At 36.8% G+C, this 15,094-nt stretch overlaps 1 protein-coding gene across 1 annotated transcript in view; it reads left to right on the top strand.

The window, feature by feature from the left end:
- LOC133517631 (uncharacterized) overlaps positions 1-15,094 on the top strand; it is a 394,272-nt gene that overhangs the window by 203,343 nt on the left and 175,835 nt on the right. The window contains exon 3 of the mRNA XM_061850980.1: positions 127-162. Coding sequence (XP_061706964.1) covers positions 127-162 — 36 coding nt within the window. The remainder of the gene's footprint in view (positions 1-126; positions 163-15,094) is intronic.

Raw genomic sequence — 15,094 nt, forward strand, 5'->3', positions numbered from 1 at the left:
CGCCCAGGTACTTAGCTATTAAAAATAGCATAACCTAATATGACAAACTTTTGATTCCCAATATATTTAAGCACCTGAGTTGACCAGCATTTAGCCTTCGTCTCTAATCCTAGATTTCTTTTTCAGGTTTCTATTTGAGGCTCTTTCCATGAGAAATAAGAGGTGAGTCAAGACACTAGTACTTTATTTGTAGATACGTTAAATTTACACTTGTAGCTTATATCTTTGTTGATTGGTATTTTGTATTTCCTGTACCCCTAGTGTAAATAAATTCGATTTCCAAACGTGACGTACGCGTTTGCGTTTAGTCTCATTTTGTATTGGATTTCGAAGGAGCGCGCCAAGCGGGACGTTTTGGAACCTCAAAATCCTATACAAAATGATACTTAACGCAAACGCGTTCGTCACGTTACGATGTCGATCAAAGTTACACTAGGGGTACAGATCACAATTTAAACCTTTAAGAAACGAAATATATACTTAAAGTTTTTGAATATACATATACATTTTTATCGAGCACACTATTTAACAATACAAACTTATTTTTGTTGGGTTTACACGTACCAATGACGTAGATGATCTCAGTAGAGAGTACTTAATGCTTCAATCTCTCGAGCTCGACTGAGAATGCGGACATGGTTTTTCCTTGTTTGTTTTCGTCACGTGGAAAATTTAACTCGTGTTTGTCGCGTGATGACGAAAGTTTTTGTGCATGACGGCAGTTTCAGCACACGACGTCACGGGCTTCCAAGGCGTTTGGAAAATGTTGACGTTAAATTTTAACGATGGTTTCTTTTCCTGGTTCTAAACTCGAAACTGTAGCTTGACGTATATTTCTATGTCTCTGTGTTGATACCTATTAAATTTAATATTTTCTTATTGTTATATATCTGTAGATATTTAGCTTAAATAGCGCATTTTTAAGGGCATATTTCATACCTATTTTTAGCTTTTATGCATAAATTGTTAAGAAGTTTCAAAGTGCGTTTTAGCTAGACTAATATTCAAAAAGAAAGTCTATCAAGCAAAAGTAAAAAAATCAGGATTGTAATCAATAAATTTACGTATATTAATTTATCATGATACAAATTGAGATAACTGGTTTACTTAACTACATGTATTTTGCATATATGTAAAGCTATATTGTATTGGATACTTACATTTTGAAAATCTTTATTACACTGCTTCACTCTTTAAAAAAATTAAGGTACTAGAGAAAGTCCTCAAGATTGCCAATTAGTTTTTTGGCAACCGTACCTATTGTGATCTAAAGAAGTGGTACGATTTTTCATAAACTCCGCTCTAGGTACTTACGACACCTTAAACCTAGTTGTCACCGAAGCGTTACCAAAAACTAGTTTTAACTAGTGAAAACGCGTTTTCACCAAGGCGTTACGGAAATCTAATTTTAACATTTTTAACTAGGGAAAACGTGTTTTCACCTAAAAGTTTTTACGGTAGCATATACATTATTTAACAATACATATTGTACGGCCGAAATGAGTTTGGCCCGATATAACAATAGAACCAACCATAATTATAGTTATTGTAATGTATTCTTAATTTATTACTATTTTTGTCTTTTTTATGTTTTATATTAATTTTGTTGATTATTTTTGTCTGTCGTGATTGTTTTACTGGATGGTCTCAACAGAAGATCAGCGCTGGAAGTCGCCAGCAACATTCTGAGACGAGACCATTTCGTGGCACTTTCTCCTTTTTATGTCTCTCTGTCTTGTATGATTTTCTATCTTGTATTAGTGCTTATGAATAAATTATGTCTATTCTATTCTATTCTATATTCAGTCTTGTCGATTTCGTATGTACCAATGACGTAGATGTTCTCAGTAGTCCTCACGCTACAACCTCACGAGTACCTCCACGCTTCCGAGATGGCGTCCGTAGCTTTTCCTTGTTTGTTTTCATCACGTGGAAAATTTAACTCGTTTTTGTCGCGTGATGTCAAAAGTTTTCGTGCAGTTTCAGCACATGACGTCACGGGCTTCCTAGGCATTGGGAAAGTCTTGACGTCAAATTTCAATGATTGTTTATTTTCCTGTTTCGAAACTGTAGCTCGACGTAGATTTACATATCGATGTGTCACCAAGGATTTTTCGAAAACTAGTTTAGACTGGAAAATTCCAGTTAAAACTCGGATCGGTGTATCACCGAGGCGTTGTAGAAAACTAGTTTTAACTAGTGAAAACGCGTTTTCCTTTACGGCGTTACGGAAAACAAGTTTTAACTAGTAATACCCGTTTTCCCTAATTAAAACTAGTTTGCCGTAAATCCTTGGTGACAACTAGCTTTAACTGGGATTTCACGGTATTCTTCGGCAAACTCTAAGATACGTCAAAAATTTCATAAAGATACGATATGATATAAATTGGATTGGTTTTTTCAAACAAAAACGTCACTTTTGACACTGACGCATCTCATCCATATCGTATCTTTAGCAAATGTTTGTAAAGTTGGCTAACTCATTTTTGTTGGGTTCGCATGTACCAATGACGTTGACGTAGATGATCTCAGTAGTCCTCACGAGAACGACCACGCTTCCGAGATGGCGTCCGTAGCTTTTCCTTGTTTGTTTTCATCACGTGGAAAATTTAACTCGTTTTTGTCGCGTGATGATGAAAGTTTTTGTGCATGACGGCAGGTTCACCACATGACGTCACGGGCTTCCAAGGTATTGGGATAGAGTTTTGACGTCAAATTTAATTTATTATTTCTTTTCCGGTTTTGCAACTACAGCTTAACGTAGATTTTAAATCTAGGTACTATAAAGTGTTGCTGTGTGGGTAACTACCAGTTTTTAATTTTGTTTGATTTTCGTATATCAATAGATGTTTTTCAGTCAGATTTGTGATATAATTTCCTTTACATTTTTTCGTTATATAATTTTATATTTTCAATTTTCTATATTACGTACAGGGTGTTTATTTAGTTACCTGCAATAATTTACGGGGTGAATATATAGGTTATTCTGAGTAATTTTCACAATGGGACTAAACCCGAAATCGCGAAATAAATTTGGCTGTTTCATACATTTTGGCTGTCTGACCTTGACATTTTCTATGGGAGAGTAAAATTTGTCGCGATTTCGGGATTTGTCCCATAGTAAAAGTTGCTCAAGAATCTCAGGATGTATCAAGTAGTCAGTTTCTACAAACTGTTTAAAAATATTTCGATTAAAACTAGTTTTTAAGCCATAAATATATCTTTTTTTTCCAAATTAACATTATATAATAACATCAATTCCGTTCTGACGCTCGCCGCTTGCCGCCCGCTGCCGCGGCACACTCGCTTCGCTCGCTCACCTTCGCGCGCTGTTTGGTCACGGACTACAGTCAACTCAACACGCTCCTTCTTGATTCTGGCAAAATACTGTTAATACTAGTTATACCCAACTAGTATAATATTATTATTAATAATACATTTTAGTTAAAACATATTATGTTAATTAGTGAACACCAATTTTCAGGAGGATTTTCAAGGCATTTCGGAAAACTAGTTTTACCTAGTGAAAATGTATTTTCGCCGAGGAAGTTACGGAAAACGAGTTTATACTCGTAGTAGGGACAACTCATTTTCAGTTAAAACACAAATTGGCACACAAATTAAAAATACAAACGGCCCGATTCGAAGAATGAGATACGATAACGATAAGTTCTCATTTAGATATCGTTTGTATGTCGTATAATTGACAGAAGCAGGATTCGGGCAACCAATGTCACTTTGACGTTAGAAATATCGTAGATAGATCTTACTGGGATCACAGCGGAATCGAAATAAACTTCAATTTTGTCATGTCGTTTAGTTATCGATCTTTTAAAGATCTTTCCAAGATCTTAAACGTGTCTTAATCATTCTTCGAATCGGGCCCAAACTCATTTTTGTCGGTTTCACCTGTACTAATGACGTAGATGATCTCAGTATAGAATCCTCACGCTCCAACCTCACGAGCACGACCACGCTTCCAATATGGCGTGCATGGCTTTCCCTTATTTACTTTCATCACGTGGAAAATGTAGCACGTTTTCGTCGCGTGAGGACGACAGTTTTTGTGCATGATGGTAGGTTCAGAGCATGACGTCACGGACTTCAAAGCCATTGGGAAATTCTTAACTTCAAATTTCAATTGTAAATTGTTTTCCGGTTTCGAAACTGCAGCTTGACGTAGATTTACATGTCGCTGTGTAAAAAAAATTAAAACTGTTTATTGTTATAGGAACACATTACATTTCCATTTACTTGGAACTAATCGTATGTTTTTAAGATTATATGGACTAAGGCAAGGATATAGGGATGCAACCGCTGTTTCACTTATTTAGTTACAATTAGATTTTTTTAAATGCTACTGTGTATTTTTACATTTCTACTCGTATCTTTATCAGTGCCTTTTTAACAATAGCTTTAAAATTACTAGGCATTATTATTTATGCTTTTAATCAAAAGCCTATGCCTAAAGCTATAGTGAAAGTACCTACTATTTTTTAAATTATCTGATTTTTCAGTAGTTGAAAAGTAGGTATATTCATTATACTTATTATTAAAAATATAGTTTTTATACATATTATCATTCAATCATAGATATATTGTTTGATTTTTTATTTTGTGTTTTTACGGTAACATATACATTGTTTTACTAGCACACTATTTTACAATACAAACTCATTTTTGTCGGATTCGCATGTACCAATGACGTAGATGATCTCAGTTGAGAGTCCTTACCACGCTTCCACCTCACGAGCACGATCACGCTTCCAAGATGGCGGCCCCATGCTCATGGGAATATCCATCTTTTCCTTGTTTACCTTCGTCACGTGGAAAAGGTAACTCGTTTTCGTCGCGTGACGACGAAAGTTTTTGTACATGACGGCAGTTTCAGCACATGACGTCACGGGCTTCCGAGGCGTTGGGAAAGTCTTGACGTCAAATTTCAATTATCATTTGTTTTCCGGTTTCGGAACTGCAGCTTGACGTAGATTTACATGTTGATGTGTAGGTAACTTAACTACTAATTTTAAGCTTTCTGTATCTCACATATTAGATATTTTTCATTCATTGAAATTCATAATTCAATAATAGTTAGGTAATATTTCATATTTTAATTTTATTTATATTCATACTTCCGTTTACGTATTTTCTAGATTTAATGATTATTTTTGTACAACATATATAATTTTGTTACGCATATATACAGTGTGCATGTAATTATAATAAAAAATACGAGTATTCATGTAGTTGTATTCACATCCGATAAGAAATAATGTCCCCGTCATTACAAGTAGACCTGCGTCAAACTTTTAATAAAAACTTTACTACTTTCTTATCGAGTCAACTTACAATCATTGGAGCATCGCGTCTCCATTCACAAGGCTGACATCTCACCTGTCAGTAACCTCTGGCTTTTCAACGATAATCATCGAAAACCCATTCACAAACCATCAATTGTTCGGCCAAAACCGCCCCCGATCTCTAAAGGGTTGATAAACATATCAAAGGGTTTTTTTCGCGGTTAGTTTAGACACCTGTTTTTTAAATATCGAACAATGAGAGTCGCTCTATTGTGGATGGAATGGAGCACAAATATCGATAATCGACTGTCGATATCGATTGAAAGGTAAGTCGGCGCTGAGCCCTCCCGCGCTGAATGTCACAATGGCGAAGATGACAAGTGTATTGCCGTCGAGTGATTTGAAAGATATCGGGATCACAATAAAGGCTTATGTGGTTTTGAATTAACTTGTGGAGGAGTTTGTTTGTAATACTGGTTTATTTCAAAACAAGAATAATATCATACAAGTATAAAAAATACATTTAGCTAAATGGTAACATAATATTTATCACTAGTACTCATAGTTTATATAGGTAACACTTTCCTTTTAGTTTAACATGCTTTTATTTTAAGTAGTATAACTTTATATACCTATTTAATTTTTTCAACAAAGAGCAGTGTTCCCAAGATTATTAGAAATATCTATTCTGCATCAAGGGTCCACTGAAAATCATAATCGTTGTACTATGTGCTCTCACACATGCTGAGTGGTATCTTTAGGACAGCAAATAACATAAGTACGTCATTTAACATAAGTATGTTAGTTTTATAACGTTTCAAACAAAAATAACTTTCTTTTTTTCAATTTCATTATTATCTCTTGTTCCATATTAAATGACCACATCAAATTTTCCATGAAAATTATCTTTGAAACAAGAAGAGAACTCTCCTTTCATTATTACAACAACAACAATTATTGAAATTGATTTCTTTTGCCGTGGTCTTCTTTAGAGAGTTCCAAATTTAAAACATTTCTCCTGTTTATAGCCGTTAGGTAAATATAATACTAACTAATTCTGGCTGTTTGGTTGCGTAAATAGTCATCTTATTTTTGCTAAAGAACTGGCCCGCTTTTTAGGTTTCGTTTCATTCTGTAAGATTATAAGTTGAAAAACTTTCCAAATTTTCTCGTACTTTGTATTTATTTTATTTTATTTCAAAAGAAATATTGCTTCATAAAAGAGTGTTTGAAACTTTCTAACAGTTTAGCTTTATGCATAACTGAAGAATTTCATGTTTTCGGTTATGGAAACAAATTGCGAAATATTATGGTTTTAACCTCAATTTAATCCGGAGTATTACGTTACAGATTTGATGGCGTAATATGCCCGAAATAAGTAATCTTCAATCAACTTTGCCCAAATGAAGAAACCCAATTAAAAGTTAAAAATGTTTAGCCAGTCACGTGAAACGACAACGTAATGAGAGTTATTTAGGGTTCAGTTTTTGTTATTTTCGTGGCATTGATGTAGTTGTTTCTAATATTTGATATTTTACTTTTATTGTGCGGTGCGACGAGTTTTTAGCAGGGCTTTGTGTGATTGGCTAAATATAATTTTTCACAAAAAAGATCGTCATTAACTAACATTTCAAAGCAAGTTGTTGGGAGATTGTGTTTAGTTAATTTTAGGTGTAAGTTGACCAAAATAGAAACAACAATGAAATTTAAAACAAGAGTAAGTACAATTTTATTTAATCTTCGTCATCGCTCATTCGCATTACATTGCTGGACATGGACTCGCCATGGTGGTAACTTGGGAAGGAATAGTATATAATATATGTAACTAGATCTTAAGTTGTTGCACATGGTAACGGACCATTCAAATATTTTATAAATTCAGGGTCTTCCTTGCCATTATATCTGTTCATGCTTCACGACTTTTAAAATAAATAAACCTAAAATATAACCATTTAATATAAATGTAGATGCCTAATAGTATTTTAATACGAATTTCATATTTCTGCGCTTGTCATGACCGAGCGTAGGGCGGGGCCGCTAGTACAATATAAATAAAATTCTAATTAATATTTTTGAATTTAGAACGCGCTCCCTGTCGCGTCGCGTTGCGGTAGGTAGCTGTTAGCACCGCAGCACGTGGCTGCCTGCGCGTGACGGCTGTGACAGAGTGCCGATTAGCCCACTGCCTGTCTGCCTGCCTAATGCGCACTTATAGACATGTCGTCCTTAATACGGGGATGCAAAGTCGATATTTGATTGATAAGTTAATCAGGTAAATTGGTTATTACGTGCAGCAGGGCATCATGCTGGTTATGTACATGTACCTAGTTCTATATTATATACCTATACCTACGTGTACAACTGCATTGTAATTTATTACTGTCTTTTCAACTAGAAACGCCACTTTTGACACTTAATAATTTACCTATAATATATAAAAAGAAACACTCTCTTTATTATTACACTCAAAATGAGAGTTTTAGCTATAGATAGTACAGATCTAGGGGACAATTCGTATGTACAAATTCGTATGTACATTTTGACATCTAAAAGATATCATATTATCATCATTCGTCCGGGCGTCTCACTCGTGCCAATGTACAAAAAATACGCGCGAAATACATGTTAACTAAATGGCATCAATTAGATATCAAAATATACGTTTGAATTGGCCTCCTGGTAACGTTCACCTTGCATAATTTAAATGCACATAATTTTACATTTATGATAAACTTTTTGGTTCCACTTAATGTGACAACTGTTTTTATTTGAAACTAATGTTTTATAAAGAGTTTTCAAAATCTTTGATTACTACCACGGTTTTACAATTTTCATTCCATATAAAAGCGACTCTAAATTTTGTTTATAAACAAATACGTGCATTGTAAAATCGTCCTTTTTGCGTTGTAATAACCGCTACAGTGGTGGTAAACAGCTAGTTGAATTGAATGCTGCGGGTGACAGGCGCGATAAAGTGGTGATTAGCCTGTCGCTGCCTCCCGCTCACTTCGCACCGCTTTATGTTTTGGCTACTAGTAAACAATCAGAAAAGATTTCAACAGATTTGAAATTTTTACACATACCTATAATTTACATAAACCGCAAGGATAGTAATTGTGGAAATTGAATAAATTACTTGTAAAGAACAACATATCGACATTTTATAACTGATTGGTTTTTGTCTCATAAACGCAAGACAGTATGAAAAATAATATAATCTTTAACAAGCCATGAGTAAATCTTAATTAAAGCTCCGAAACTAGTTAAGTTCCCGCTACTCCGACGAACCAATCTAATTTGATAAAATCAAAATTCCGGACGACCAACTCCGAGAGAAACAATTTGCAAACTCTCAAGCCAACTCGCCGAATAGTTTATCTAGGCGAAGCGGCATAAACATAGTCAACGAGCAAAACAAGCAACTCATGACACCTACCTACCGCGCTACACACAGATCCGTATCCTTAAACTGTGTAGCTGCATCTCTCTCGCGCTAAGAAAATGAAACGGACCAATGAGGGGGTGGGGTGACACGCATTTCCGGGCCTGGCTCCAATCAGCTGCTAGAACAAAGGAGTCGCGATAGCTACTTACTTATAAGTAGCTACAACTGTGGGACTACTATAAGTATACTGTTTCTAAGCTCACACACGGCCACTCGACACACACAGGGGTGATTTTTTACCTGCGGACTCGTTTTTGTGTGCGGGGCTGTGTTTGTGTGGCGACGTCTAGCCGTGGCCGTGGCGGGTGATCACTCGCAAAGTTGCGACTCTCTAGTAATGGCTGGAATATATCGACGCCGCGAGAAGGCTCTCACGACGCGCCCGTGCATTTGTGAGTACACTAACTGAGCTCAACGAGGGGGGGCGGATTTGCGGTCGGCAACGCGCATGTAACTCCTCTGGAGTTGCAGGCGTACATAGGCTACGGAGACTGCTTACCATCAGGCGGGCCGTATGCTTAATTGCCACCGACGTAGTATAAAAAATATAAAAAAAACTGACGTGAATGAGGAAGTTCACTGTACTTGAGGCCGACGCATTATTGTGCGGGTTTACGTTTAACCTGTAAGTACATTCTCTCATATGTATGGCGCGCTAAGTCGTCTCATTATTTTCACATGGCAAACTAGTAATTTTCACGTATGACATTTAAAACTTCGCTATCCAGCGTATCTGCTCGTAAATTCCGTGATGGAATTTCAAACGAACTCTACAATCTTTAAAAAAGAAAACAAAACGAAAGAGGTATTATCCTGAACGACATCCTGTTACGGCTTATTTCTCCTCCCGACTCAGAATCCTCACGTCGTTAAAGGTACATTTTTCTTTCGCAGTCCTCATGTGACGTACCTGCTATATCCCAAGGACCCTTCCGCCGCCATTTGTAATGAAAACTGAGTCTTGCACGTCCGTAACAAAGTTTGGAATGTAATAATTTAAATATACACGCCCTGTAAGACTACAATTTGACTATCACGAATTTCCTGCGTCTGTACGTGCCGTCCGAAACGTTTGAAGATAGAGGCGCGTAATAAGCTGGAATGGATCGTGTTAGTTGTTTGCAGAGTTTGTTTTAGTTTGAAGGGCGGTTTGTCGAGAAACAAATCTGCGTAAGGCACGGGTGTCGAGTAACTCGTGTTCTTACCCTCCTCCTTTGTTCGGGCCGGAAGAGTGCGCTAGAATTACATGCTCGAGTCTGATGTGCGCTTATTTTTTACGGCGCTATATTGTTTGGCTCCGTGTAGTTATACAGTTCAGCAACTAAAGAAATGACGGGGTGCGGAACACACTCATTACGATTGTTGGAAATTGAGTACGTTTACTTAGTTTTGAGGGAGTCGCTGCAATGTACATTCAGAACCTCGTTTGAGTGCGAAAATTAATTACTTATGTCCATTCTGATTTTTCCAACTAAAAGTAGTCACATGTTGCAAGAGCTAGCATCAAATGTTTGAATAGGTATACATATCGACATATTAAAAAACTTGTTTTACTGTCTGCAAGCATCCTGTTATAGTAATAGATGCGTCAACCACATTTTACGAATACTCGTATAGTTGAAATATTTCAGCTTGCTGGATTCATCAAAATAACTTTCTTTGTCATGTACAGCCTTTTTCAAGTATATAATTGTACAATTTTAACCTGTTCTAAAACAGGTCGCCAAAAACTGTTACGAAAAGGCATATTTACATTATGATTACAAAATAAATAATTCCCTTCGGAACGTATATTTCCCGAGTCATTGGCTTGTGCGCGAGCCGCATACTGATCCCAGATTAAATAACTCCGCCAACTATTTTACACAAAACCAGGGGCCATAATTAAAGTCCAGGCGAAAATGGGGAAAATCAAACGCCTTATCTGACCGGGAGAAATAGCGTTTCTTCGCTGAATAGTTCGCTGAGTCGGGTCGGCGGTGAGCGGAATAAATAATTATTGCGCCAATCTAAAGTTGCCGCTTGCCGCTTCTTTGGGAGATAATGAACATAGTTTCTATTGGTTGTTCGTATCTAGCTTGAACTGGGTTTGCGATTCGATATAAACGTGTTGTATACTTTATTTTTAAGTAATAATTTTGTATGTAGGTATTCATCAATTTATATTGGCGAATGGTCTCAATGGTACCAAAAACCGAGCTGGTTGACTTGTTATATGTACAATTTTTGTACACACAGATGCAAAAGCTCGCTCGGTCGATGTGCAATTGGCAAGTTATTTTATTACCTAAGAATTGTTACTTTAATTAGAAGATTTGTTTTTAAACAAATCGTTCTTTGGTGAGGTTCTTCGAAAATTGTCTAATATAAATACCTACTCATAGAAAGTTAAAAAATAACACCCACACACATCAACGTATCGGTATCATGACCCATCGTTAAACACATTTCAATAAAAACCTGAAGATCTTGTTACACAACACTTCCCATACACGAAAATTAAGACAGAACTCATTCAAGAAATCCCCAGCCCAACCGCCAAACTCATGGCTCGACCCAAAATCAATAATCATAAGGAAATACAATTCACTTTCACGGTGTCTGAAATAAACCATTCTTTGCTCTGAAAGGGGAATAATCTCGCTGTAGCAGCGGGGGCTTAATCAAAATCCGTGAATTGCTTTAAATCGGGGAAAACGCAGGAAATATCCTTTGTGTCGGCAATTTCCCGTGCGTGTAGCTAATGCGCTATCGACGCGTAACGACTTCCTTAATTAATTCGCGATGTTGCCTCGCGCCTCGCGTTTTGCGCCTCGGGAGACGGGACCGCACCTTGTCCCGCGCCAACAGCTCTTCTACAAGTGTAAACGATACACTGAATACACACATACATTACCTACGTGATCCCCTAACGTTCATTAATTCCTAGTAATTGCTGTGTCTCTGGTAGGGCATATAACAAGTAGGTACAGGTACACATTTGGGCGTGATGGTCCACTGAGAAGTCAATTTCAATGTTAGAGATTCGTTATAATTTTCGTACCTATACTACATATATAGGGTAACAAGTACTTTTACTATATGTATATATTTTAGGCTAGATACACGTAGCCTAATTTTATTAGCCCCTCAGCTGTCATTTAAGCCATATTTGGCTGAATTATTATGTGTTTAATCATACTAGGAGAGAAAGTTCTGTGCATGTTACTGTGTTATTTAAAAAATGAAATTTGTTGATATTTCTCATATCAAGTAAACGGTATTTCTGTTTGAGAAATAAATGTCTTAAACCATAAAATAAATCGTTTAGAAACCAACGTATAAATAACAACATTTACGATTTGAAACAAGTGATTATATAAACCTATGATATAATGTTAGTAGCTACAGCTAAACAATATATCCCAGTTTACATAACTTCCTATTTACCTAGTTGGTAACTAAGCCCCGATCGGGAGGGCCCGTTGCTAGGTGGCAGTAAGAAGTTATTTTAAGGGGAATATTACGCGCACCGAGGCTTATCTTTACGGCAGGTGTTCCGACCCTCTTGGGGACAAATTTACGAAATATGTCGAGACTTACGCGGATCACGTCGCTGCAGCGTTACATACGTGAATATTAACTTGGGGCGTTGTTTACTCGGCAACTTACACAGGGTAACTACGATTACCTGAACTATACAAGGGAAACTTGAATTGAAGTACACGAGCAAATGTGATTTACTTTTGCAATAATGCCTGAGTAAGAGATCCTAGCCAATATGACAATCCCTTATCGACGAATCGGGAATGACAAATGCGACAATAAGTATACGGTCGGGCCAAGCCAACTCTGAATGGTATTTGGAATGCCAAAGTGAGGTAATATCATCATCAATGTCAAAATTACATGAAAATATAATGACACTCTCACACTTTGTTCTGTTTGAGTCAGTGCAAAATTAGCTTAGACGGACTTTTAACATTATTTATAATCGATTAGTGTTTTTAGGGTTCCGTAGCCAAATGGCAAAAAACGGAACCCTTATAGATTCGTCATGTCCGTCTGTCTGTCCGATTCTATCACAGCCACTTTTTTCCGAAACTATAAGAGCTGTACTGTTCAAACTTAGTAAGTGGATGAATTCTATGAACCGCATTAAGATTTTCACACAAAAATAGAAAAAAAAACAATAAATTTTGGGGGTTCCCCATACTTACAACCGACTTACAACCCGAGACTTGTATCTCAAAATTCTACAGTCACATCAACTCAATTATAAAATTACATGTTCCTTTATCAAAACCTAACTCTAAACGTTTTCCGGATTGGTTTTCAAAGAGTCTCATAAGCACACTCAGGCGAAAACAAAAGATAAGGCTAAGATGGAAAACGTACAATTCACCAAGAGATTACCAAGAATTTAGCCTACTTCGGTCTCGAGCCAAATTCCTCTTACGCCTCTGCTTTCAAAAGTACATTAAAAATACTGAAACCTCACTATTGACTAATATAAAACAATTTTGGAAATACACATCTAATCTCAGACAATCAAACACAGGCTATCCCGAAATTATGAAACTAGGCAATGTGTGCTCGAATTGTCCAACACAAATTTGCTACATGTTCGCGGATTACTTTAAATCAGTTTTTGAACCGGCTTCACCGAACGCTTATGACACAAGCGCTCTTGAGCGGAGTGACGCCGACAACTCTATCCTCCAATTAAATAATATAACGTTTTCAAAACATGAAGTTCTTACTACATTAAAGAAAACTGACGAGAATAAGGGTCCAGGTCCTGACGAGTTGAGTCCTGTGTTTATCAAGCGTGCATGCACTGCTTTAGCACTTCCGTTACAGATAATATTTAACAAATGCATGAATTTCGGCACATTCCCGGATCGGTGGAAAATGGCACACGTCACGCCTATACACAAATCAGGCGCTAAAGACAATGTGCAAAATTACCGGCCTATTTCCATCTTGTCATGCATTCCAAAAACTTTTGAGAAATTGGTTCACGGTCGTATATCTAAAATGTTAAAAAACCATATCCTAGAAGAGCAACACGGATTTGTCAAAGGTAAATCGACGTCTACTAACCTTACTCTATTCGTTAATACCTTATTTGAGACTCTTGATAAAAATGTTCAAATTGACACAATCTACACAGATTTTCAAAAGGCGTTCGACAAAGTTGACCATCTGATACTATTAAAAAAATTATCCTACAACGGAATAAAGGGTAATCTCCTCAGGTGGTTCGCGTCGTACCTCCAAAACCGCACTCAATCTGTAGTTATTAACGGATTAGCTTCTTCATCTACAATTGTAACTTCCGGCGTGCCGCAAGGCTCAATTATTGGCCCATTCTTATTTGTCTTGTTTATTAACGATATTTCACTGTGCTTCAAGAACTGTAACTTTCTGTTGTATGCTGACGATTTAAAAATTTATAAAAAAGTTCACACTAACGAAGATGTTCAACTAATTCAAGACGATTTAAACAGACTCGATGATTACTGTAAGATTAATAAGTTATCCTTGGCTTACAATAAGTGCAAACATGTCATTTTCACTAGAAAAAGCAACGTACTACGAAATTCATATAAACTAAATGAATACTCCCTTGAAACAGTAAACAACATTAGAGATCTAGGTGTTATTCTTGATACGAAGTTGACACTAGACACACACATCGACCACATTCTCAAAAAAGCATACCGAATTATTATGCGGCTTTATTATGCGCGTCACTAAACCCTTCAAACAGAAGCTCAGCCTGACTTGCCTTTATCAAACTTTAGTTCGTTCCAATCTTGAGTACGCGTCAGTTGCATGGAGCCCTTTTTACAATGTATACTGCAATAAGCTAGAAATGATACAAAAAAAAATTCTTACGACGCCTTAATATTCGATTGAAGAATCCACGGTGCTCCTATGATGAGCTCTTAAATAAATACAACATGCTAAGATTGCGGGACCGCCGTTGCATCGCCGACGCAGTCATGCTACGTGACGTATGTGCAGGTGACTTAGACTGTCCAAGTCTCCTATCCAAAATATACTTTCGCGCTCCTCTCAAACTAACGCGGTCTACACACCTCTTCAGTCTACCGAAGAACCCCGCCGCCTAACGCCGGAAAACGTGCACCTGTATACAGAATGTGCGACCACTACAATAAGTCTCTTCTCGAGATCGATCTATTCTCAAAATCCCGCGCCCAGTTCAAGACAGCAGTCACAAATTTATATAGAAATAAGATCATATATACCTAGGTAACTTTTCCTTACTATTTAGTTACATATAAGTAATTAGTTTATGTGCATACGTATATTATACACTAAGTATCTCTAAACACTTTCA

The sequence above is a fragment of the Cydia pomonella genome, chromosome 5, assembly GCF_033807575.1.
Source record: "Cydia pomonella isolate Wapato2018A chromosome 5, ilCydPomo1, whole genome shotgun sequence".
Classification (NCBI taxonomy): domain Eukaryota; kingdom Metazoa; phylum Arthropoda; class Insecta; order Lepidoptera; family Tortricidae; genus Cydia; species Cydia pomonella.